The sequence below is a fragment of the Solanum lycopersicum genome, chromosome 1 (assembly GCF_036512215.1).
Source record: "Solanum lycopersicum chromosome 1, SLM_r2.1".
NCBI lineage: Eukaryota > Viridiplantae > Streptophyta > Magnoliopsida > Solanales > Solanaceae > Solanum > Solanum lycopersicum.
The window spans coordinates 54,659,157-54,685,205 of record NC_090800.1 but is presented as its reverse complement, the minus strand read 5'-3'; the positions used below and the strand labels follow the sequence as shown (position 1 = coordinate 54,685,205).

At 34.4% G+C, this 26,049-nt stretch overlaps 1 protein-coding gene across 1 annotated transcript; it reads right to left on the bottom strand.

Moving 5' to 3' along the window:
- Positions 1 to 8,836: 8,836 nt before the first annotated feature.
- Positions 8,837 to 24,701, bottom strand: LOC101255824 (protein TRIGALACTOSYLDIACYLGLYCEROL 4, chloroplastic). The gene is made up of 5 exons (XM_004228998.5): positions 24,282 to 24,701; positions 23,535 to 23,781; positions 13,242 to 13,602; positions 10,732 to 11,069; positions 8,837 to 9,213 (listed from the first exon to the last, which is right to left on the bottom strand). The coding sequence occupies exons 1-5, from the start codon at positions 24,539 to 24,541 to the stop codon at positions 9,019 to 9,021; spliced, it is 1,401 nt and encodes a 466-aa protein (XP_004229046.1). The 5' UTR covers positions 24,542 to 24,701; the 3' UTR covers positions 8,837 to 9,018.
- Positions 24,702 to 26,049: the final 1,348 nt, after the last annotated feature.

Here is a 26,049-nt window from a genome sequence, read left to right as displayed (position 1 = left end):
TTCAAGTTGTTGTAGTTCAAACCCGTGGAGATTACCAACGCTAACAAATTTTACTGCCCTGGTTCACTTGCTCTAGCTGGTCTGCATCTTTGTGGCGCAATTAAGACTGGGCAACGGAACGGGACGTACCGGTACCATTCCGGTACCGTTCCGGTTCGTCCCGTTTCGGTTGCCTACGAGACGGGCCGGGATATTCTAAACCGGTACACGGAACGGGACAGAACCGTAGTTTCGTACCGGTGTACCGGTACCGGTTCATCCCGGTTCATTCCGGTTCCGGTCCGGTCCGTTCCGGTTCCGGTCCGGTTTATTTAATATATATTAATTTTTTTATATTTTATATTTTATATAATTTATATTTATATTTTTTATAAATTATATTTTAAAATTTAAATTTTTTTCAAAAATCCCGCCCATTGAAATTGTAATTTGTTACAAATTTAAATAAATTAAATTGATATTTTTTAATTTTTGTAATTTAATTTACTTTTTTAAAATTACAAATTTTATTTATTTAATATTTACAAGATACAAGTTATAAATATAACTTATAAAATAAATATTAATAAATATAAGTAATAACTTATAAAGTATAAACTTCAAAAGATTTAAATTTTGAAAACTTTATTAGATTACTTGCAAACTTATCAATAATAAAAAAAAATTAATAAAATATCTTTAAAATAAACTTAAGTTAAAAATTATAGTATAAATTTAAAAACTATTAATTTATACTTAAAAAATAAAAAAAAATTATATTTTCGTAATTTAAAAAATATCGTCCCGTTAATTCCGTCCCGTTCCATCCCGGTCCGTTCCGGTTCATTCCGGTTCCATCCCAGTATATAGTGGAACGGGACGGAACCGATGAACCATCCCGGTAATTCCGGTCCGGTTCATCCCGGTACCGGTCAAAATTCCGGTCAACGGATTCCGGTCCGGTCCGGTACCGGTTCATTCCAATCCGGTGACCCGGTTCCGGTCCGTTGACCAGTCTTAGGCGCAATTACATGGTCATTCAAGTCGAAGAAGGGATTGTGTTTGAGAAAATAAGACATCCTTCTATGTAAGTACATTCAGAATTTTATTGAAATGAAACAGGAAAGAATAGGTTGTGTATTTTGTTTGAGCAAGTTGATGGATTTTTAAAAGGTGTGAATCGAAAATGAAGAGTTGTCACTTTTGTGAAAAGCTGCGACTTTTATGAAGAGTTCTGGCTTTTTGAAAAATTGCGACTTTTATGAAAAGTTGTGACCTTTTCGGAAGATTGTAACTTTTCCAAAGGTTTGTGACTTCTTTGGTAAGGCGCAATAAGAACCTTTTTCTCATTATCCTTTGTGTTTCAATAAATTGAGGGATTTTGTCTCATTTTAGTTGAACGAATTTTTCTAAACTTCTTCTACTACTACTAGATCTAGTATTCCAAGTGTACTTTATTGCCATTGAGTGGTTCGTTGAGATCGTGATTTTAGGTAGAGATACACCAGTGAGTAGATCGTTCTATCCAGGAAGGATATATTTCATTAACCTCGGGTACTTGAGAGGAATAATTCCCTGTAGGGGAATATTTTTATATTGTTTCTAATTTGTTTGTGATTCTATTTTCTCTAATAGTTTTAATTTTCTGGTATAAATATATACTTTAAACTTTGTTGTTTCTTACCAAATTCTTCAAAGTTTTGTTTAAAGTATCCTTGGGATACAAGATGAATAACAGTCTTAAGGAAATTATTATATTGTTGCTATTTCTTGTATTCTACTGATCGAGATAAACAAATCATGAAAGTAGAAGATTAATGCATTATTTCTCTAGAATTTGTGTTTGTTTAGCAAGGTCAAAGTGAGAATATACTAGAAGAATTTGTGGTATTTCTGTTAAACATTACACCAGGTAACCTTCTTGTTATTTATCTAAGGAGGGAAATAGTTTCTAAAAATTAACAGTTTTTGATATATATCATGTATGTGTTTGGAAAAAAAATTGCAAATCATATGATTTTTGAATGAATTTTCCTAAACAAAAAGTGTTGCCTTTAAAATCTTTTAGTTTGCATAATGAGAAATGCACATTTTTGTGTGATAAAATAGTATGTCGAAATGTTATTGTTGTAAGACTATTTGAAAAGAAAATCACATCTATGTGATAATCTAAGAATATGTTTAATTCTGTTTAGAGACTAAAAAAAATTTTGTAGTTACTCCATGTGAAATTTAATTGTATCTTATTTTTGTAGACTAAAAACTTTTCTACTTTTCTACTCTGGATAAATTAGACTATGCTATTGGTTTGAAAAATATGTCAACTTCACATAATAAGTCAATGTTGTACTTTTGACTTTCTATAAACTTCACTGTTATATAGAAATAAATTATACAAAAAAATTTCTCTTTATTGTTAGTATTCTAAATACTAAGTGGTATGTCTATTAGTGATAGAGGAAAATACTAGTGACTTAGAGTTTATGATTTCGTGTCTCTATGAAATGAACTTTAACATTGTGTAAAGATTGTCAAACAGAAATGAAGCACTGCAATTCTTTTGTAGGATAATATTTTCAAAAGAGGTTTCATGTTGTTAATGACACTTTGATAGCATGAGAAAAAAATATGTGGAAAACTATTTTCAAATACTTGAAAAATAATTTTGAAATCATATTTAAAATGTGGGGGTTCTGTGCTAATGACAAAGATAAAACTAGACTTAGTGTCTAACATAAATTTGGAGCACAAGATATGAAATTCGATGATACTTTTGTATTATGTTAGACCCACAAAATTCTTGAAATATATTTGAAATTTTGGTCGTTGAGTTTCTCTTTTATTAGTTTATGGTATGACTAGTATGAAACTACCAAATAATATGTATACTTGTTCAAAATGATTGAATTCTTTTATGAAAAAGTATCACTTAAAATATTGTGACTTTTCATGAAGAGATATGTCTATTGAATATAACTATCAGTATAGACATGAATATTAGTGAAATAGTCAGTTATCATGCTTTATAAAAAAAAAGCATTTGGACTATATTGTCTTTATTTGACCCGATGAAACTTTGTTCATGGATAGTTTTATAACAATTGAAAGTTATGAGAAGGTCCTTCCGAAAAGGACATTTGATAGGGTGATGACTCTAAACAATGTTTGTATCACACGAAATTGTAGGAAATAGGAACAAAACATTTGTGAGAAAAAGCTATCTCGTGGAGAGCCTTTCAAACTCAATATTTTTATTTGTTCCTACTTTCTTGAGTTAAATTGTTTGTGACATGAACACTTGAGACATATCAATTACAAAACCTTGTAAAGAAAATTGATCAACTTATCTATGAAATCTAAGTATGTTGAGCATTCTTATAAATCTGTTAAAAGGAATCATAATCTCGTAGAGTTGATTTACATTGACAATTGTGATATGAAGTCAACACCATCTCGTGGTGTAAAAAAGTATCTCATAACTTTCATTGACAATGGTAATAGATACAACTATGTCAATTTGTTGAATGGTAAGGATGAAGCAATAGAAATGTCTAGACAATATGATATTGAAGTTGAATCTTCAGAAGGAAAATGAAAGTGGATGCAACTGTTGACAAATATAAAAAAAATTGCCAAAGGCTTTAGACAAAAACTAGGTCGTGATCTTGATATATACTCGTCAGTAACTAGAATTACATCCATTCGAATGTTAATATTATTAGTTGCGGTATATAATCTCCAAATTCATCAAATAAATGTGTTTACATTAAAATCATACAGTCGTTGTTTATTTGTATATTAATGACATGTTGATCATCAATAGAGATACTAATGACACAAATGCAACTAAATGTATGCCAAAAAGCAAGTTTGATATGAAAGATTTTGGAGTTGCTGATGCAATCTTATGTATAAAAATCCTTAGGACTCCATAATGTTTAGCATTGTCACGGTCTCATTGCATCAAAAAGGTACTTGACTAGTTCAAATATTTGAATTTCAATATTGTCAAGACTCCAATAAATGTGAACTTTGCATTTCAAATAAGTGAAGGCAAAAGTAACTCAGAATTGGATTGTTCTAGAGTATTGGAAGGTATGATGTATATCAAGAAGTGTACGCGATCAGATATAGTATGTGTTATTAGTAAATTGAGTCGGTTCACGAGTAATTCCTATCAAACTCATTGGATGACAATGAAAATAGTTTTGGGGGTATTTAAAACATACTTAAAAATTTGTTTTGCGTTAAAAAAATATCCAACAGTATTGAAAAGATATAGTGATACAAATTGGATCAACAGGATCAAATGAAGTAAAACCCACGAGTGGATATGTGTTTAATCTTGGTGGAGGATTAGTCTCTTAGAAATCTTCCAAAAAGACATGTATCGCTAGCTCTATAAGGATCTTTGAGTTAGGTGCTCTAGATAAGGCAGGTGAATAAGTTGAAAGAATCCAGAATTTTTTAATAAATATTCTTTTTCGTCCGATACATTGGCATCATTATGCATACACTTAGATAGTCAAGATGCAATAGGTAGGGCATGGAGCATGATGTATAACGGTAAGTCTTATCATATAAGAGATAGACATAATATCGTTATAAAATAACTACTCTCTAGTGAAATTATCACAATTGACTATGTAAAGTCAAAGGATAATGTGTTGGATCCACTAATAAAAAGGTGTAACTAGAGAGAAAGTTAAAAGATCATCAAAAGGAATAGGTGTACGACTTAGGATAAATCATCATGGAGGTAACTCTATCTAGCAGACTCGAGATCCCAAGAGCTAGATTCAAGGAGAAAAATAAAGTTGTGATTGACAGTTCGACATTGTCAATCAACTGAATTCATTCTCATGATGAAGACAATGTTGAGGTATGAGGTTAATTCATTAAGGCTTGTTAATAAGGTAATAAAGCTTAAAATTTTTAATGATTTTCTAAGTTTGGCAGACTTGACCAAATAGTATATCGATGTTATGACACGGTTAGAAATGACTTATATGAGTGTGAAGTGTAAGCCGCTTCAAAGAGAACTATTGTCAAAAGCCTATTATGTATACACTCATGAAACCAGGAGGTGTTCATTGATGAAACAAACACAATTGTAAGAACCATAAACGATAAAAGGGGTAATTGTGTGTGACATATGGTTGTCTAGGTATACACTAAAGCTTAATGCTTCAAAGATATCTCATCTACCGATTGATCGAGTATATCTGACATATGTTCACTACGAAAAGTTCAAAGAAAAACCTACTTAGCCGGATGCAATTAATTATTGCTTGTAAAATGCACATACTTGTCCGTTTCTTTGTATTGGAGTCATTCCCCATTCATGCGGGGAATTGTTGGATATTAAAAGGTGTGAATGGAAAATGAAGAGTTTCGACTTTTATAAAAAAAATTGTGATTTTTATGAAAAGTTATGATTTTTATGAAGGTAACTAAAAAATTAGAGTTTGTTGTTGGGAGTATATATATAAAATTCCTTATGCTAATTAAATCTCACTCAACGTACATATTATTTAGAATTTTGTCAAAAGTTCCTCATATGTATATCTGTCTCTCCAATCAAAGGAGAAAATAGAGCAGAAAAGCTATCTGATGTAATTTGTTTATCGATAACAATTGTGTTTAGTTGGCTCCTTTATCTGCCATTGCGTTTAGCTTCTCATTCATTACCAAGTATCATTTGGTATCAACGTATATTTGTATTAGAAATCCTCAAATTTCTTACTCTTTGTTGTGAAATATTTGGTATTTGGTACCAGGTAACGGTAAGGGCGTAAACTACATGTACAATCTGTAATTTCTTCGCAAGCGAATTGATTATCTAGCATGAGGGGAGTAACATGACGATGCATACGGTTGGAATGAAAACGTTTATAATGTACATGTCTATTGTCTCAAAATTGAAAATAAGTGTTGGTATGCACATGTTTATTTTACTGCTATCATTTCACATTACCTAATTATGCAAAAAAATTATTAAGTTGAAGGTCATTGGAATTCATGTTGTGAAGTTTGTTATTGACGTATTAATATTTTATGGCCTTCCCTTTGATCTTTAAGAGAAAAAACTCAATACATGATATTTTCCATTCATTTTGAAAATGAGAAAGAAAATAAGGTCTTCTAAGATGAGTTTGAGCAAGGGACGATGGAAGCAGTTGTCAAGGGTTGTGGAGAGTTGTTTGGAGAATTCTACTGCTCCAAAAGTTAATTACACATCTTGTGGAGTACAACTATAACCTCTTCATTATTTGCTTCAATTTTTTTTGAATTTGATTGAGATGGTAACAAAAGTTGTTTCTCTAATAGTGTTAGTTACTTGATGATGTATTAATTCTTGATTATGTAACATAAAATAAATGATCAATACTTATAAGAATAGCACTAGAATTTATTTTACAAGAAGATTTTTTACTTTTAATATCCCTACAATTATATTTGATTGCCTCCTTATTATATGTTCAATAAGCCTTAAACGCCGATACTAAATTGTGAATGTCTTGAATTAATTGTTGAACCTTGAAAGAAAAATAATATCACACGTCACTTGTTTCATATTTGACTTGGACTCTTTTATTTTATTGTGTAGGTTAAAAAATATGATAATGCATATTGTGTTTTTGAAATTATGGTTATTTAGAAGTGTTTATTGCTACATTAGGTCTTCAACATATTTCCTAATCGAACACAATAAAATTGTATCAGAATTTAAAATTGTTGGACCCATGAGAACCATCTGAGTATGGGTTAATGAGCAACTTCCGAACAATAAACCTTAATGATACTAGTTCCTTCTATCTCATTTTATATGACACCATTTTCTTTTTGGTCAATCCCAAAAAGAAATCACATTTTCTTTATGGAAAATATCTAAAGATACAATTCCTTTTTTACCTTTGTTGGCCCCCACTTAATTTGAAGGATAAACATTTTAAAGTCTTTATTATTTCTTAATCTTCGCGCCCGATCGAATGTTATCACATAGGATGAAACGAAGGGACTACTAATTTTGTATCTGCTAGGTAAAATTGTCACTCTTAATGATACCAATATAATGTATGTGTGTGTGTGTGTGTGTATAGTAGAGTAGGAGAAAAAGGGAATATATTTATAATTATTTTGTTTTTATGGGATATTTGGTTAGTTTCTCCAAAAATATAAGCGCAGTTACAAATTAATAACAAGTTTTTGTTAGGTTGACAATTAAAACAAGTGAAAATTAGCAAACTAGTCACAATCCCTAATTTAATTTGTAAAAATATTTACTCTTTAAAATAATTATTGAAAATGTCTAAATATCAATATTTTAGAAAGTGATTTGTATTCAAATTTATTTCACAAAACAGTCCAACTTTGAATCAAATTCTACATCCATTACCTATTTACACTTCTTCATATGTTTTTAAATACCATTAAATTTATTTTTCATCTTTCAATTTTCAATTTTTTTTTCTCTTTCATCAAGTTTTCAATTTTCACCATCCCCATCATTCACTTTTCTCTTCTTTTTTATTTCTTTTATCAAAATTTCACCATTATTTTCTCTCATTGTTGAAAAAGAGCTAATTATTCAAGTTCGTAACAATTTGTTCAGATCTATCAATCAATCAAAAAATCTCTCAATTGATAAAGTTATTTTGAATTAATCATTTATTTTATGAGATTTTGTTTTCAAAATTACACATTATGTTGAGTTTTGAATTGTATGTATTGAGGATTTTCCGTCATTTTGTTAAACTTTTATGTGAATTTATGTACATACTCGTAAAATATTTATGTATTTCAGATTTTTAGTATCTAAAGTAATTTTTGTCCATCTTTTTTTATTATTTGTTTTTATATTTTAAATTTAGTAGAATTTACATTAGCATTTAAGTATTGAGTTGTTTCACCAAAGTATTTGAAAGTATTTTGAATGTTTTGTAGTTTATAGTCAAATTTATTTTTATAAAGTGATAATCTAAATACAAACCTGTATTTTGATTATTTAAAATTGTGAATGAATAAAGTTGGTATAAACATATAATGAGCAAAATAAAATACAAAACTATTTGACTGATGCAATTAGGATGAAAACATATATAAACTGTATTTTGGCTATTTATAGTTGAGAATAAATACGACATCAAAATATAAATATAAAACTTATAATTGCGATAAATACGAAATCAAATCCAAATACAAACTTTATGGTATACATTAGGACGAATACAATATTAAATCTAAACACAAAGTATTTGGTATACAAAGTGATATTGGAAATAAGCAAAATAAAATACATATGTAAGATGTATTAATACCTCTACCATAAATACATGAGTATTGTATTTTGAATATTGAAAAAATTCTTAAAAGAAGATAAATAACTTCATAAAATTTCAGAAATTTTTAAAAATAAACTATAATTTCATAAAGTGAAAAATGATGCCTTAATAGAATAAACCGCTTCAAATATGAAAATGTATGATAAATAAACATGTTTAGAAACAGAAATAAATTAAAAAATTGAATATTGAATTTTTAGATTAATGGTAATAGGCGTATTTTTTAGAACATTGTGAAAGAAACAAAAGAGATGAAAGTTGTTGTATTTTGATAAATTGTCAATTAATTCTTTGTTTTTGAATTTTTGTAACTGATAAGAGCTAGAACACGGGTGGAGGCTAGCAATCCGATTTCATAACTAGTTGGTACGTTCGAATAATAAAAAGAAGTTGTTTTAAACAATTGTTTCTTTCTAATATTTTCCTGTCTTCTTAATTTCTCCTCTCTGTTTTTAACAATTGTTTATTTTTTGACATTTTTACAAAATATTGAAAGTATTGACAATGAGTCCTATTAAATGTCAAAATATTGACATTTTGAAAATTCTCCCTTGACACAACATTTTGAGTAGCAGTCCAAACATAACCTCATAATCAATTTTTTAAAATGGCATAAACTTAATATATCCAAACGCATGTATAAGCAGGCACTGAATAGCTAGAATTACTTATACCACTAGAGATGGTGGTGGTATTAAGTTTCAAAGAAACGAAGTTCTACCATAAATTCACGCTGCATGGGAGAGTACCAAGCAACAGCCTTGGCAGACCAGAGAACCTGTAAAGCATGTTCAATGGCAAATACAGGATTCTTCACACTTAAATACCAATCCTTCTTCAAATCAATTTCTATCTCCGAATCAACTCTAAAGCTGAAAGGTCCTATCATCTGCATCAATGTACCGCAAATCAAAATCAGGTGATATACATACAAAAGAGGAAATTAAACAAAAAGACTTATAAATTGTCATTAGAGCATGTGAATCATTTGCATGTTAATACATGCGTACAGACACAAATACCAGAAATAAAGTTGCGTGAGCAAATTTTGAAGTTCATTTACATAATTGTGGTATTCCAGTCAGTTAGCGCACACCTCTATTGTTTCATTGGATAGCTGCTACCTCCCTCAAGTACAAGTTCCGTGTAATCACCTGCCTATGCTCATATTTGAACACTGGTTTACCATGATTTCCATTCCCCTTTTTTTTACCCCTAAGCCACAACCTTGAGTGTTGTTTAGAATGTATATAACAAAAATTTATGTTTGGAATCCCTATGATTGTGTAATTAGGAGTGGGAAGAGTGGTTGTAGTATCTCCAGAGACCACTCTAGTGATTTGGTTCAACCTGTGTCCATTTGGAGATTCTTCAGACATCAACATATGATTTTGCGTGATGGTTAGAGAGGTGGAATATGAGGTTAGATGAACAGAGGAAGCCGCAGATTTTTACCAGACTTATCATTCTTACCCTTGTTTTATCTATCCTCCAGGATGAATATGGCATATTTCCTATCCCCTAGTTAACTTTCAATCCTTACAAACGGCAGAAGATTATCAGACAGAACACTGAAGGAAATAATAGTAAATGTAGCACAGTAAGGTGAGAATGTTGTGTCTTCAATTTTCTAAACTAGAAACTAGGAAGTCACAATTTTTACTGATGTGTTAATATCACACAAAAATTCCATACAAAACAAACACATTGAACAACTCACTATGAGGTGATCACAATTCACACCTACAGATGTCTCAAGATCTCATGAGGTTATATATTAGGAATCACATTACGCACAAGGCCATAGTATTTCTTCTATCCATTAATACTTTGTAAATATATTTTTTTGATTAAACACTATCTAAGGCAGCAATTAATGCAAATAATTCTACGTTATAAGCTACTACACCTTTCCACGCAGGGATTGCCAATTAAAATATTAGATCTATTTGATTCCCTCTACCCTAAGAGATTTTCTAACTTGTCATTCTTAACATGCTTGGGAAGTTCCCTTTCACCAAAATGCTTTGAATATCATGATACTTCAAAGCTAACATAACCTTTAACTCTACTTTTGGACTCACTTCTAGTTAGATACTATATAATATATGCTCTGCTGTACAAAATATTGGATGTTGTCAGTAGAGTCATATGTTGTGCAAGTGTTTTGTACCTTTTGGTATAATTCTTGTATACGGGCTTTTTTGTTATCCCTAAATTAATAAAAAAGAATTGTTTTATCACAAAAATATATATGCCCTGTTCTTACTTTTTTGAAAATAAATTATATAATATGTATGTTGTCTATAAGCAAATTAACCGAACTAAAGTAATAAAAGCAGTACCAAGGGAGGAATTCATCAAAACATAAAATTAGCGGGCCATGTTATGTTTGAACAGGAGATACCTGCTGCTGAAAAGAAAGTGAAGCACGCGGACAAATTGCTTGTAGTGCCTCAACATTTGGTACTTGAGAATTGTAAAGACTGTATGCTACAGAAGTTAGTCCAGAAAGAAGTTTTGACCCTGAAGGAAAGTCGAAGCTTGTATGGACACGAGTAAGATCCAGGAACAGCCTTTGGAAATTTCCGTGCTGTGCAGTGAGGGAAGCAGATGCAAATGAATCCACTGAAACAGCAGAATTTGAAACTTGGGCTCGAAGGTCAAAATCTTTCAGACCCCGTAAACTGCATGATTGTTGCCTTTTCGTTGAACTTTCTCCGAGATATGCAGAAAAAACAGCACCTACACTGATGAACTATGTAAGCTACCACAGGAATGGGAGAAGGATGAGATTATTTAGCTCTCATCCTTCAACAAGGCAGCATTGATTTGTATACATATTGACAATATGCAAATTGGTTAAATGAAGCTAATAAGGTCAGAAGTAATTTCTAAGTAGTGTCCAATCAAGTGGCATTATGCACAGTTCACACATAGCTCACTTTCTACATCTCATCACAAATTAGAATCAATTTTGACATTCACATTATCACAAAACATAAAAAAGGTAAGAGAAAAGAAGTGCAGTAAAAGGAGGTTTAGTCATAGGGGTTAAAAGATAACTCAGTAACTATTCCATTATCTAATGAAGACAATAGATGATAGATTTTTTTTTGGACAAGGTAAATAATTAGTTAATTTTTTTTTGAGAATTAGAAGTTAAATAATTTTATTAACAGATAGTTCTTTATTAACAAATAGAGAAACCCCGTTTACAAGACATACCAAAAGAAGAGAACTTACATCCAAATATGCTTCTCAACAGAAGTGATCCAATCCTCTATACATATAGGAACCTTGTAAGTACACAAAAAAGAAACTAGACAGAAAACACTACTTTGCAACTTTACAAAATCTTCTTCCACCCCTTCAAATGTCGTCTTATTTCTTTCTTTTTAAATAACCCACATGATTGCTAAGGTGGCGGCATTACATGCCCTTGGGCTTTTCTTACCCCTCCTACGAGTCCAACTTTGCAAAGCCTCCTTCACTATACCAGCATCACCCATAGCATCCAAAACAAATTGAGGGTCACCCTCCATATTTGATTAGCCCCCTTATACTGCAATAAAAAATGATCAACATTCTTGCTAGCACTCTTAGACATATTAGCAACTGACATAAGTGATCTACTTGTCCTCAAACTTTTATTGTTAATATTAGTATCGCTCCCCTCGCTGGCAACAAAACAAACATACCTTCCTTGGTGCTCCGTGGATCCAAATAGGGTTATGGGGGAAAGTACATTCCTCTTTCACTAGTAGCTTCATAAAATAAGAACTAACAGTAAAAAAACCATCACCACTTTTCCTCCTACTCCATATATCCGATAAGTTGTTAAGAGTTTCTAGCCAATGTAAAAGCTCAATCAAATTGTGAAATCTTCCCAGCTCTCAATCCTGAAGATTCCTTCTGAATTTTAAGTCCCAGTGGATAACACCCTTTGAGTTTGTAGCACTGTCATCCCTCTTTGTCAGGAAACACGGTAGATATTTGGAAACAATTCCTTTAACTCATTCTCCCCACAGCACTTAGGTTGCCAAAAACCAATCCTCCTACCATTTCCAACCTAAACGAAAAAATGTCCACAAAAGTCTTTGCCATCCCTTAATAATACTCCTCCACAACTCACCCAAACGGAGTTATAATGTTTCTGATCCTCCAGCATCCCTTCCCCGTTTCTCCTTACTTTTCCATAACCACCCCTCCGAAAAACTTCTCCCCCCCCCCCCCCCCAAAATTTCCAATAACCACTTCTTCAACAGAGCTTTATTGAACACCTAGAGATCCTTTAACCCTGAGACCTCCCCATTCCTTTGGAGAAGTGACAACTCTCCAATTCACAAGATGTGTTGCCAAATACCTTTCGTTGTGTCCCATGAAAAGCTATACTGAAGTCTATCCAACCTTTCAATTATTTTGCTAGGAGCATGCATCTTTTGATATAAACTTTCTTACCCTTTTCTACAAATACCTCTTTTGCTATTCCGCTAGTCGTTTCTCCACCCTTTCGATCACCGGATTCACAAGTAGTAGGTAGAGCACCCACCTCGCAGTTCAACCCTGCACCATCTCGCTGATATTAACCACTTACCCCACGTAGTGATCTCATTTTTTCTGATTTTTAACTTAAGGTCTTACACACCTAGTTACAAAGAAAAATCTATTTCAAATGATTTAACTGGTGTGGGATATATCTGCCAGAATTCCCAACTTGTACAACTCTCGACCAGTACAGGTAACGAGAGCACCAACAGAAAATGAAAACTGCAGCTATATTAAGTTGGTGAGAAATTAACAAGTTTACAAGTGATATGCAAAGGCAGCGAAAAGTACCAGCATACAAAGTGAAAACAATAATATTTGCTCTAAACTACAAAGAAGAAATTATATCAATGATATTGAAGTTCTCACCAAGTATCCATGATGCTGAAATATGAGGATTAGACAGGAATATATCATATGGTTGCACCATCTTTTGCATAGACGCTTCACTGCGCCAAAGGTCAATATTTTTCTTCAAGGAAACTACACCTTTGGCAGTGAAACCTGGAAGCAAAGCAGCAGGAGGTGGTAATTCATCACTATGCTGACCTTCATACTGCTTGGGTGAACCTGCACAATTATTGAAAAATAAATGGTAGCTAGCACCAGAGTTGAGAGTTGCTGATGCAAGATCAAGTGCAAGTGAGAATGGTACATCCCAGTAACTCCCATTCCCATCAACAAAAAGTCCTGGCCAAGCTGCCTCCATTGTAAGATTATGATGAAGAAACTGAAAAAAGGGAAAGAATCTGATATAAAAGTAGTTCTGCATAAAATATTTTAAAGTAGAACAAACCAAGGAAAAGTGATTGTTCTTTATAAGTAGTCACTAGTTTCTTTATCAGTACAAATCAAACATGACTGGATGTGAAGTAGATACATATATGATGCAGATGTTATAACGGACACTAGTTGCCTACATAACTGACACTAGGGATGACGCCCCAGTATCCCCTTGGTGCTTATTAAAATGTGATGCAGGAAAAGGGGTTAAGGAAAAGAAAGGTTAACATTAGTATGACTGGTCATTTAAAAACAACTGCACTTTTACCCAATAATCAAGGGATTTGACAATAATTAGCTTGTTATTTACTATGGACACTTTATTAGATAGTCCCTGAGTATTCAGTGACTTATTTGGATTAGGGTTCTTAGACTCCTCTAATAAACAAAGTTAGACTCAACCTTTTTTCGATTTACACGATTTAGACTAAGGGTGCAAAAAAATTATTGTTATTGGGTTAATGGGCTTTTAATGGGTTTATAAAAAAAATTATTGGGTTAATTGGTTTGGTATCGGAATCGGTTTTTACTATTGGGTAATTGGTAAACCGATAACCCAATAAGATGGTAATAATTTATTATTTTACTCTCCCTAATTATTAAATAATAATAACTTAATATATAACTAGACAGTATAACTATATCAAATTATTAGTACTCTACCAACCCTAGGCCACTTTACTAGTTTTTACTGTTTACTCAACATAAAGATTAAAGTACGGGTTCACAATTGTAGCTATTTGATTTTAGTTTTTGTTTTAGTTTGTCTTGCGGACTATTTTATTTTAGTTTTAGTTTATAACTGTAGGTTTTAGCATTTGCAAGTTTGTAAAGGCCCGTAATTTGATTAACATAAAAAATTTCATACTATGTTTTGGGGGTAACATGTAATTATAGCCTTCCTACCATATTTCTCTTATTGATGCAATTTCTCATTATCTTTCTTGTTTCACTATATCAAAGCGTTTAGAGAAGTGAGAAGGCATATAATATTTTACGGACATTTTCTTATTGGGTAAACCAAAAATCAAACCGATAATGATCAAAAACTGATAAATTGAAAACCGATAAAGAATATCTTATTGGTTTGTTATTGGGCTTGCATATTTAAAAATCGAAAACCGTTAAATTAAACTGATAATACATAAACCACACCAAACCGACCGATGCACACCCCTAATTCAGACTCAACCTTCTATTTTCTTCCTCTGATATGGGTAATGACCCCCTAGGTCATTTATGTGTTTTAAGCCTTTTGTTCGTCGTTTAGAATGTTCCTATAGCGACCCCAAGTCATTTATAACCTACTGCGACTGACCATTCGGTCACCTAATCGTTCATTTTGTTTTTGTGCAGTTTCTATATTTTGGAGATTTGAACCTTGAACTGTCATTTTTTATCAAAAATTCAAGATGATGACCGCATAATCCAATTCTAACGATTCCACCAGCTCTGGAAGGGTCATATTAGGCTACTAGCATGGTTGGCATGACACTCGAGGCTTTCACTGTGAGACTGTGGGATTAGGTTTTTTAACTTTCCAGTTAAGGCCTAAGTTTGACTTTAGTCAACATTTTGAGTAAACGAACTCAAATGAAAGGTCTGTCAGCACGGTTAGTTCTGGAATGTTGACTTTGGCCTAGAATGGCCCTCCATTCGGATCCTAAGGCTCCCGGGCTAATTTCGAGCCCATTTGAGGATTTTGGCCTAAGATGGAGTTTGGGGGTGGGGCCGACTTTTTTTTTAGATGACCTCATATGGAAATTTCCACTGCTCCGTTAAGTTTGAAATATCAAATTTGATAGAGTTGCATATCTCATTCACGTGCACAGGGTTCTGAATGAATTCGAAACATCGTGTTAGAGATGTTCAACTTTCCAACAAGCAAGTGATGCCAGGTGGCGCAGGACAAAATGGCCTTCACATTCGTGGGCAAGAGGCTGCATTCGCGGAGGTTAAGCAGCCTAGTGGCTGCGTTTGCGAGGGTCGGGCTGCGTTTCGCAAGGCTCGCATTCGCAGGATTCCCTACATCGATCGTTGGTGCCCAGTTCCCTCTTGGTCGCGATTGCAGGGCCCTCACCGTGTTTGTTGGGGCCCTTGAGACACGCTTGGTCTTTTAAATAAAGACCAACTGCGAGGCAGCTTAGAATTTAAGTTTCAAAAGGCGATAATTCACTCTATTTTAGTCTGTTTTGGGTGATTTGAAGTCACACGCATCCGGAATTGTCTTGGCTACACTGTGTAGTGATTGAGAGTCATTAGTAACCCCATATTCGAGGTGAAATTGCGTTAAAGTTGGCTGTCCTTATTCTTTATTTGAGCTCAATAGTTGGAATTTTGCATGTTAGTTGTTGTGAGCCCCCAATTGTATTCCCTTTTGGAACATAAGTTGGGGTATTGCTAAGGACCTTTTTGACAGAGTCAATTTCGAAAATTCTGGTGCGGGATCCAACGAGTTCTGCTTGACTTCGAAAATTGGAGTGTTATCAAAGGCGCGCTTAAGCCCTGAAGTAAGACTCAAAGTGTGTTAAGTGTTTCGCCTCACTGTGCACTTTAGTGTCGTCATCAAGATTCTAAGACAAACATTTTGTTGCCAATGAACCTCTTTTGAAGAAGTGAAACTAAATAATTGATATTTCACTTTATCATAAAAAAAATTCATTTTCTTAGTTCATATGTTTGTCATTCATGTTTATAATTAATTAATCTTGGACTAAACATATATTTGTATTCTTTTGTCATTCTGTGCCTTTTTTCATCAAAGCCCATGTTTTATTTGCGCTTAAAACCCCCATGAATCATAGATCTTTTTTGCTGCTTTTCGCCTTTGATAACATTGATTGGCCCGTTTCCGTTTTATGTGTTTTTGGTGCCTAAACGACTGTATTGAAGTTGTGGTCCTATTTTTTATAGTGTGGCAGCATTTGGAGGCCATTTAGCCTTGGAGTGTGCGTCGTCGACCTACAGGTAGGCTACGACCTCCTTTCTATTAAATTGAGTTTCAATATGTGAATGCATATTGATTAGAGTGAATTGGGGGCAAGGAGGGGGTACCTAGCTGTTCTTATTTTTCTTCCTACATAACATGTTTCCAGGAACCATATTTTCAGGTGTAGTACCATGTTAGTCGGGGTTGTATGTGTTCCATGTTGTTGTGTACTGATTGTTGTTGTTACTTGTTATATATTGAGCATGTTCGGCCGTAATCTTAGATTAGACTAGTGTTGTCTTGAACTTGCAATCCTTGTAGACTTGGTTCTTTTTTGACACCGTCTCGAACAGATTAGATCCTAGTGGACTGGAATAACTGACTTGAGTCTGATAGAATGAGCCTTAGTTTAAGCATTTTTGCAGCTTTATTGATCTTCTGTCTTCTATTCCTATTTTTTCAGTTGTGATGTGTTACCAGAAGTTCTGTGCTTTCTCAGGTTTGGAGTGATTCAGACTTGGAGCCCTTTTTATGATTCTGAGTGGATGTGGATCCGCGGTGGCTTCGTATTGATTGATGGTGTATCTTGAAATACTCTTCAGACACAACCCCTTCACTTTTACTAGTTGGACAACTTACGCCCTCAAAAGTGGACTAGCTAGTTGCGCGTCCTTGATATATGAGATCCTCTTTAGAGTCAACATTCCTCAGGGTCACTCTTGCTAGTTGGGCTGGGAGTGGACCGACTAGACAGCACTCTTGCTAGCTAGCTTGCGAAGTTGATTGAATTATTGGATATGGTGGTTAGTTGGGATGGGAGCTAGCTTTTGCTTTGTGGTACTCTTCTCACAGTATACTTAGCTATTTTGTGTACATGTCGAGCTTATGGGGGGTTGTTCGGGTTTTACTTAAATAATATGCACATGAGTGCACCTTTTGGGCTTATGGGGGTTCAGTTAGGTTCAGTGTAATTGTATTTAGATATACTTTTGGTATGCTCGTGTGCTTTATTTCATATACACTTTAACCTGTGTTTGTGCCTAGATTCTATCTTTTCATATTGTTTTTACCTTTCTTGTCGGTCGGCCTTTGATGCCTACCAAGTACCTTTGTTTTGGTACTCATGCTACAATCCGCATTTGTTTCGTGATGCAGATCCTAGTATCAGCCACCAGCAGTGATTGTTCGAGCCATCTTCATCAGCTCTTGGGATTAGAGACAAGGGTGAACACTTGGTGTCCTGGACTAGCCTTTCTCCTTCTTTGTATATTTAGCTAGTCTTTTGCTTTGGGACGGCTTTGCTTGTGGTCAACTTTTGGGACTTGTACTCTTGTTTAAGATACCTCTATACTTATGACTTCTACATTGTGGGAGGGATCATTAATATATAGTTTTTGGTTTGCTTCTGCTTTTGTTTTCTTTTGTTATGATATTGTTATTTATGTTTAGTTCTACCCAGAGTCATTACTTATCATTCTGAATTACGAGTTGGTTTACCTACTGGTGGGTTAAAGTAGGTGTCATCGTGACTCGAGGAATCGGGTCGTGACAATATGACTCAAAGTAAAACTGTAATGGTCCCTAGTTTTAGAATGTGTCACTAGATGATTAACAAAAGATCAGGCCCAACACACAGGTCATGGCGTTCTTGTTCATGGACTTGCCTTTGATTGCTCAAATTTACAATTTATTTAAGGGAATTGCAAACCTTGGAACTCGTCAGAGAGAATTCCTAATCTCTTTAGTTTGTTGGATCACAACCTACCAAACTTGAGTACAAGCTTTTTCTGTTGGCATATATTGTTTGTCAATAAACGAGTTCATAATAATACTCCCTTCTGAGAGAAAAAGCTTGTACTCGATCTTGAATTTGGAAAGGCATGCTTGAAATGATGCATATCTTCCCAAGTGGAATACACAACGGGAGATGGTCACAAAATTCATGAAGTCAAATGATTAGCTTGACGATATTTTCACCAAGTCCCTTATTGGTCTTCACATTAGTTTCATTTGTAACGAGCATGGTGCATACAACTTACATGCACTAGCTTGGTGGTAAGCATTAAGAATATTGTTATATTACTGAGTATTTTGAAATCAAGAAGAATAAATCAGGGAGTTACTATATATTTGAAATAGGACCTTGATTTGCTTCCTATTTTTTAAGTAAAGTTGTATTCCTCAGCAGGCAACCATCAAAAGATTTACATCAGTACTTTTACGTTATCAAAAAAAATTAAGATTTACATCAGTAACCTAAAAAAGACCAACTCAAGAAATTGCTACTTAACTTAAAAAGAAGAGAAAAAAACTAAAAATTTTCTAGCATCCTCTATACCCTCCTCTCTACACGAAAAATAGGTCTTCATACAACACCATTTGATCTTTTGTACTGATTCTGCAGTATTTTCCATACACCTCTTGTTTCTTTCTCTCCAATTAGTCCACAATATATAAGAGGGTATTATGTTCCACCATTTCTTCTGGCTCTTACTCCCCCCTCTTCTCACCCACCAACTAAGAAGGTCTGTACTGTGTTTTGGCATTGTCCAGTTTGTGTGTGTTATGCTTAGAAAAATGACCATAATTGAGCAGCGACTTTGCAATGGAAGAATAGATGGCTATTAGTCTCATTTGTCTCATTACACAGTGTTATTTCAACGCCTCTTCTTTGCAACTTTTCATGAGTCAGGCATGCCCTTCTAGCCACTAGCCATGAGAAACACCTCACTTTAGTTGGCACTTTATTTTTCCATACCGTACTCCATTGTCCAGAGATTTCCCCTGGAAGTTCCTGACTTCCTTCACTTTCCTATTGTACAGTTTGCTGACTGACAACATACCATCATGATTGTGTTTCCAAATCATTACATCAACTTCCAGGTGCCCTTGAAATCATCTAGTGTTTGTAGCATCTTGGCTACTCTCTCTATCACCAAGTCATTTAGTAACCTTATGAAGCTAAAATCCACCCTTGTTCAGACCATACCTCATTTACCATTGCATCTGGAGACGCGCTGAGGATATATATATATTTTTATAAGGTGACTTTGTATTCACACCAAAAAACTCATCAGGTAAAAACTGATGAGGTGGGATTTACAACCCCAGAGGGCATCCTGATAACCAAAAACCCAAAAAAGAACTTTTACAATCGTCCTATGAGGTTCACTAGACTTACTACCTCCCCCACCATATCCTGTTTACACCAAAAATACAGCAAACTCAGACTCTTCATCTTGATCTTCTGAATGTTGCTAGCTTGCCCGTCACGGGATCTTTCATTCCTTTCCTTCCAAAGTGTCCACCACATGCAAGCTGGAATATATTTCCACCATTCCTCTTTTGATCTTCTTCTGCTCATTCCTTCCCAGCGTTTCAGCATGTCTAAAGATTTTTTTGGCATTACCCAGCTAACTCCAAGTATACGTAAGAGCATGTGCCACCGATTTACAGTTGTTAAGCAATGTAAGAATAAGTGGTTACTAATCTCTGCCTTTTTATCGCACATATAACACCTTGACCAAATATGTATACCTCTTCTCTGTAACTTTTCGTGAGTTAAACATGCTTTCCTGATCACCAGCCATGAGAAACATGACACCTTTAGTGGAATTTTGATCTTCCATATTAGCTTCCATGGCCACTCCATTCTCATTCTCCGATTATGATTCATATTCTAGTAGCAGGGTTTCACTGTAAAACTCCCTTTTTGTGCAACTTCCATATTGGGTTCTCAGGTCCTTTTGTGACACTTACGAATGGGTTCAGCACCTGCAATAGTCCAGCTACTCTACTAATCTCCCAGTCATTTAGAGCCCTTCTAAAAATTAGGTCCCACCCTTGAGGGATCCATATATGTGCCATTGTAGCCATCTATTGTAGACTTAAAATCAATAGAGATCTGGGAATAAGGCTTTCAAGTCCCTATCCCCTACCCAAATTTCATTCAAAAAATCAGTTTTAACCCCATCTCAAATTTTGAATGATATATTGGAGGCGGAAAAAGGCTAAAGTCTTTTGCTAATTTTCCAAATAGAACACCTAAAACCGCCTGTTACTTCATCATGATCCAGTTATTTTGAAGACAGTATTTACGTGAGATGAATCTTCTCCATAATGCCAAATATATCTGGATAAGAAGACATCAAGGAGTCCTAATCTTTCCAGAAAAGAACCCTGGTCCCGTTCCCAACTTTGTATCTAATATTGTGTTGTAATTGACTCCATTAGTTTCAGATTGTTCTCCACACTGAGATACTATACAGGATATTCACCATATCGGAAACCCATGGGCTATTTTGGAAGTACTTGTTACTAATAACTTCGTCAAAAGTGCTTGATCCTCTTTTCCAAACCTCCACAACCATTATGCCAACAAGCACTTGTTTTGTAGCCCCAAGTTTCTGATCCCTGACCCCCCTGAGCTTCTACTCAACAAAGCAGTTTTCCATTTGACAAGATGTATTCTTTTACCTTCCTTAATTCCCGACCAAAGAAAGTCCCTCCTTAATTTATCAAGTTAACAAGCAAGTCTCAATTTATCAAGAGTCCCTTCGAACCTCCACAACCATTATGCCAACAAGCACTTGTTTTGTAGCCCCAAGTTTCTGATCCCTGATCCCTAAGCTTCTACTCAGCAAAGCAGTTTTCCATTTGACAAGATGTATTCTTTTACCTTCCTTAATTCCCGACCAAAGAAAGTCCCTCCTTAATTTATCAAGTCTTTCTTCCACTTTGACCGACATAGGGAATAGGGACATCACATAGGTAGGTAAAGAGTCTAGTATCGAGTATATCAGAATGGTTCTCCCACCAAAGGATAGATATTGAGATTTCCAGTTTGCCAACTTCTTCTCATTTTTCCAATTATATCATCCCATATCACTAGCTCTTTATGGTTGTTTCCAAGTGGCATACCTAGGTAAACGATTGGGAGTTCTTCAATTATGCACCCCAAAATGTTTCCTAACGCCTGGATCTGTGTAACCTCTTTGATGGGATATATACAACTCTCCCTCCAATTGACTGCCAAGCCTAAGACCGCCTCAAAGACACCAATATCATTCTGACAATTCTAATTTGTTCCTCCTTAGCTTCAAAAAATATGACAATGTCATCAGCATAAAGCAAGTGACAAATCTGCATATCCACCCATGAGAAACTGCCTACGTTGAATTCTTGCAACAAGAGTTTTGAGTAGCCACCCTCATCATACTATTGAATCCTTCCATGGCTATGATGAAAAGGAAAGGGGACAAAGGGTCTCCTTGTCTGAGACCTCTTTTTGAGGGAAAAACCAGTAGGTTCTCCATTTATAATTTTTATACAGACCTCAATCCATCTCACCAAACCACATTTGTTTTTACATATTGAGCAAAAACTCTCCGTTGACATGATCATAGCCTTCTCAATGTCTAGCTTGCACGTAACTCCAAAGTCAGCCCCTCTAAGTCTAGTATCTACACATTCACTAACAATAAAGGCAGCGTCCATAATCTGTTTGCCTTTTATGAATGCCACATGATGTCTGTTTACCAGTTTGTTGTTTACTTTCTTCAACCTCTCAGCTAGCAGCTTAGCTATAATCTTGTATACCCGCCTATCAAACTTATGGGTCTAAAGTCCCTAAGCTCAATTGTCTCAGTTTTCTTCGGGATAAGAGACACAAAGGTGGGTGGCATTCAAGCTCTTCTCAAAGACTTGTTGATCATGAATTATATGATGGTATTCATGATATCTACCTTGAGCATCTCCCAAAAGTACCAATAAAAGCTTATAGGAAACCCGTCAGGATCAGGGGCTTTGTCGCTTGCACACGATTCCTTCTACCACTTCTTCTCCCTTGAACTATCTTTGTAACCAATCCTTCTCCTCCAAACTGATGTTCTCAATGCCTTGTAAGTTTAGACCAAGCGTCCAATTCTCAGTTTCTCTGATAGTTTCAGATAGAAATTAGTAATCTTTGTTTTGATCTTAGTAATCTCTATTTTGATCTTGTTAGTATCAGTCAACTCTGTGCCATTTTTGATTCCTAGTTTAGAATGCATGTACTATTCAAATATACTATAGTTTGGGTGAACATTAAGAAAGACATTCTTCACTCCTTTCCTCATCATATTTCTCACAATTCTTAATACTTCTCTCCAAGTTGGTGCATATAAATTGTATGTGCGAGCTTGCTACATATATAACTAACTGAGCACCGGCAAGAGACTTGGTGAATATATATGCAAGTTGATTGTTTGACCTTACGAACTTAACAATATCTCCTTCTAGAATTTTTTATCCAAAAAAGTGAAAATCAGTTTCCATGGGTTTGCTCCTCTCATGAATCACCGGATTTAGCAATATGAAGTTCCTCTTGATTATCACAGTTTGTCATCCCTGTTTCTCACGATGTCAATAGTCTATTTTCATAGCAATATTAAAATGACTGGTGTGGACTGGGCAAACTCAATAGCTAAAAGATAATTTATTCTGCCTTGATCCTGGTGTGGGAATGCTAAAAAGGTGTTATTTCAACTTAGCTCTTGATAGTAAGATACCTAACAGAAAAAAAATAGCAAAAGTCCTAACAAAATAAAAATAGCAAGAGTCCTAATTAACTTAGGAAATATTCTATTCGAATCTTACAAATAATTCAAAAATACCATTCTCATATTCCCCTATTAATATTGGTGTTTGGAATACTGTTTGCCAACACAAATAGTGTCGATCACTAAAAAAAACCTTTCCACTATACTTCCACATCAATGTGATGTCCCAATTGGAAAATATAATTACAAAATGAAATCAGAGTTAGTTGGGAAACGGAGAAAAAAAGATTTCAACTTTAAACAGAGAATTGAAAAATAGTATAGGGAGAGTGATATTTTCTCACAGAGACCTGGAATATGACAGGACATCAATCAGTAGGTCATGAAATTTTAGAGTTCATACATGCTTGCCTTATGATGAAGAACTGCTCTTTTTTGAGGCACCTTCTCATCCCCATAAGCATCCAAACTTATGATCAATGTATCATCCGGCGTTAGAAATAGCTCTGAACAGAAGCCAAGGGCATAAAAGGATTTTTGAATAAAGTTCCTTCTAATGGATTGAAGCCATGAGGGGTCCGGCAGATGCTTAGTTTTATTTTTTCTTAGAGAAGAAAGAAATCTCTGGACATTTAACTGACCAAGCAGCATAACAGACCTGCATGATTGAGGATTAGTGAACTATAGTCTTGCAGAAACTTCACATTGCAAGCACGAAATAGAATTTGAACTAGCAACAAGATGATAGTTGAATACAAAATAAAGTATAACCACATTAAAGTCCCTGAAAACCAGAAATGACATCTCTAAAATGTAACACTATTCTGATGTCCATAAGAGACAAAAGGTCAGTTGTATCCACCTAGGGGGGAAATGGGGAAGTGGAGGAAACCCACACCTGTTTAGAAGGTGCTTAGGTAAAAAGCTGAACAGTTCAAACACCACATCATTGCTAACTTCAACTTTAACTACTTCAACAGATTGTAACTAACATAACAAATTCATTGGCAAACTACACTATTTCAGGTATCACAAGAGCACCAATTTAGTGCAAGCCTTGGTGGAAAAGTGTTGGTAGGAGGTGACAGCTAGTAGGGGACATACCAGTTTTCACCAACAAAGCATACATACCAGTTTTCACCAATAAAGCATACATACCAGTTTTCAACAATAGGAAGAGAAAGAACCCGTTGAAGCAAGAAACCCCTGTTGGCGGCGAAAGAAGGGATGAAAGGCATGGCCATGAAGCGCTGAAAGAAATCGATTTGTTGGAACCTTGAAAGCCTCGAACCGCGGGATAAGCCCAAGGGCAATGGGTCGCCAGGAACTGGCCGGGCCTGGCCGTTGAGAGTTATTGGTGTCGACAAGTCCAATTCCCAAAATCCACCGGAGTCCATAGCCCACCTAAGTTTCTTCATATCTCTTCGTCGGAATGTCCCCAGATTCTCCCCCTCTCAAAGCGAATGCATTTTGACTAGAGTAACGGCTGAGTGAAGGATTCGGCTCACCCTTTCCTTCCCCATCACATTTCATTGCTTGCTTTTTACCCCACTTATTTGTTTTTGGTTAAAATCACTTAATTACTTTTTTTTATATTAAAAAATATATTTAACTCACTTCTAGAATACCTTTTATATGGAGAGATATTTTTTAGCCAGAAATTGAAAAGCATTAAATATAAAATAGTAAAAAAAAGATATTCTTTTCACTTGATCACTTTAATTCATTTATAATACAAATTTAATACATATTACAAAGGACAATTTATTATTCACATATAATTCAAATTTTAATGATAGGTAATTATTTATCACACATTTTAATTCACTTATAGCACAACGTGTTAAATTTTTATCAAACAAACTTAATGTATTTCAAAAAATAATTATATTACATATAAATTGCATACATAATTCACTTTTAATACATATTGCAGATTTAACATAGTATTTATAAATGATAATAAATAAAAGTATCGCTAAAATCAGTAATTATTTATTAAAATGTACCAATTTATGTAGTTTATCCATTATAAGTGCATAGGACAAAGGCATATATATTTGCAATGTTATATATAATTTTCTCTCACTCTATACAAACAGAATAGCAATTTATACATTTTTGTTTGTATAAGTGAGAGAGGCGAGGGGAGAATGGCGACCAAGATCTGGAGAGCAGCGAGCGAGATCTGGGAGAAAAGAGGGAGGGAATAAAAATATATGTAAAGATACAATCTTGTCTCGCTTTATACAAATACATGCACATTTTATGCATTTGTGTTTGTATAAAAGCAGAAAAGTGAGGTAGAGAACGAGAGTGGCAAGCGAGATTCACCTGAAGAGAGGCGAAATAGCAACAATTTGTTATGGGGTACAATATTTATAGTATTTAATTTAAATTAATAGTTTGCTATTATATACAATCTTCTCTTAAAAGTAAGCAAAATAAAATAAATTAACAACAAAAAACATCTAAAGAGAGAAAACATAGCATTTGATCGGCTCTACCCAAATCAAAATTGGAAAACAGAGGGTTTTTTCTCTTCTATTATGACTCTCTTTGATGCCAAATTTTTTATAAAAAGGTCAACTCTGGTATGGTGCTTCTTGATTTGAGTGTCCGTCTTAGTCAGTGAGTAATTTCTACTACTCAATTTTTCCTTCTTTGTCTTCTTAAATTTCCTCTAAATTCCTTTTTATTATGTTTTCGTTAGCATCTAAGATTTAAAATATCCAATCTCCATTAAATATATGAGTACTTTCGTGTTCTTATTTATATTCGTAGTATTTGAATATATTTCCTTATCATGTATACTTAGCTTGTAAATGTTGATTGTATAGCTCTACGAGCAAGTTAGCTCTAAGTCTTTTTTGTGTCATTGATTTGTTTGATTTTTGGTGCCCCTACAGTTACACTGATGTTCAAT

Excerpts from the sequence above, each read along its gene's own strand:
- LOC101255824 (XM_004228998.5), bottom strand. The coding sequence starts at position 24,541 with ATGAAGAAACTTAGGTGGGCTATGGACTCCGGTGGATTTTGGGAATTG. Across the intron at positions 23,782-24,281 it reads CTTCCTATTGTTGAAAACTG|GTCTGTTATGCTGCTTGGTC; the intron begins GTATGTATGCTT and ends TCAATCATGCAG. Across the intron at positions 9,214-10,731 it reads CACTTTCTTTTCAGCAGCAG|ATGATAGGACCTTTCAGCTT; the intron begins GTATCTCCTGTT and ends ACATTGATGCAG.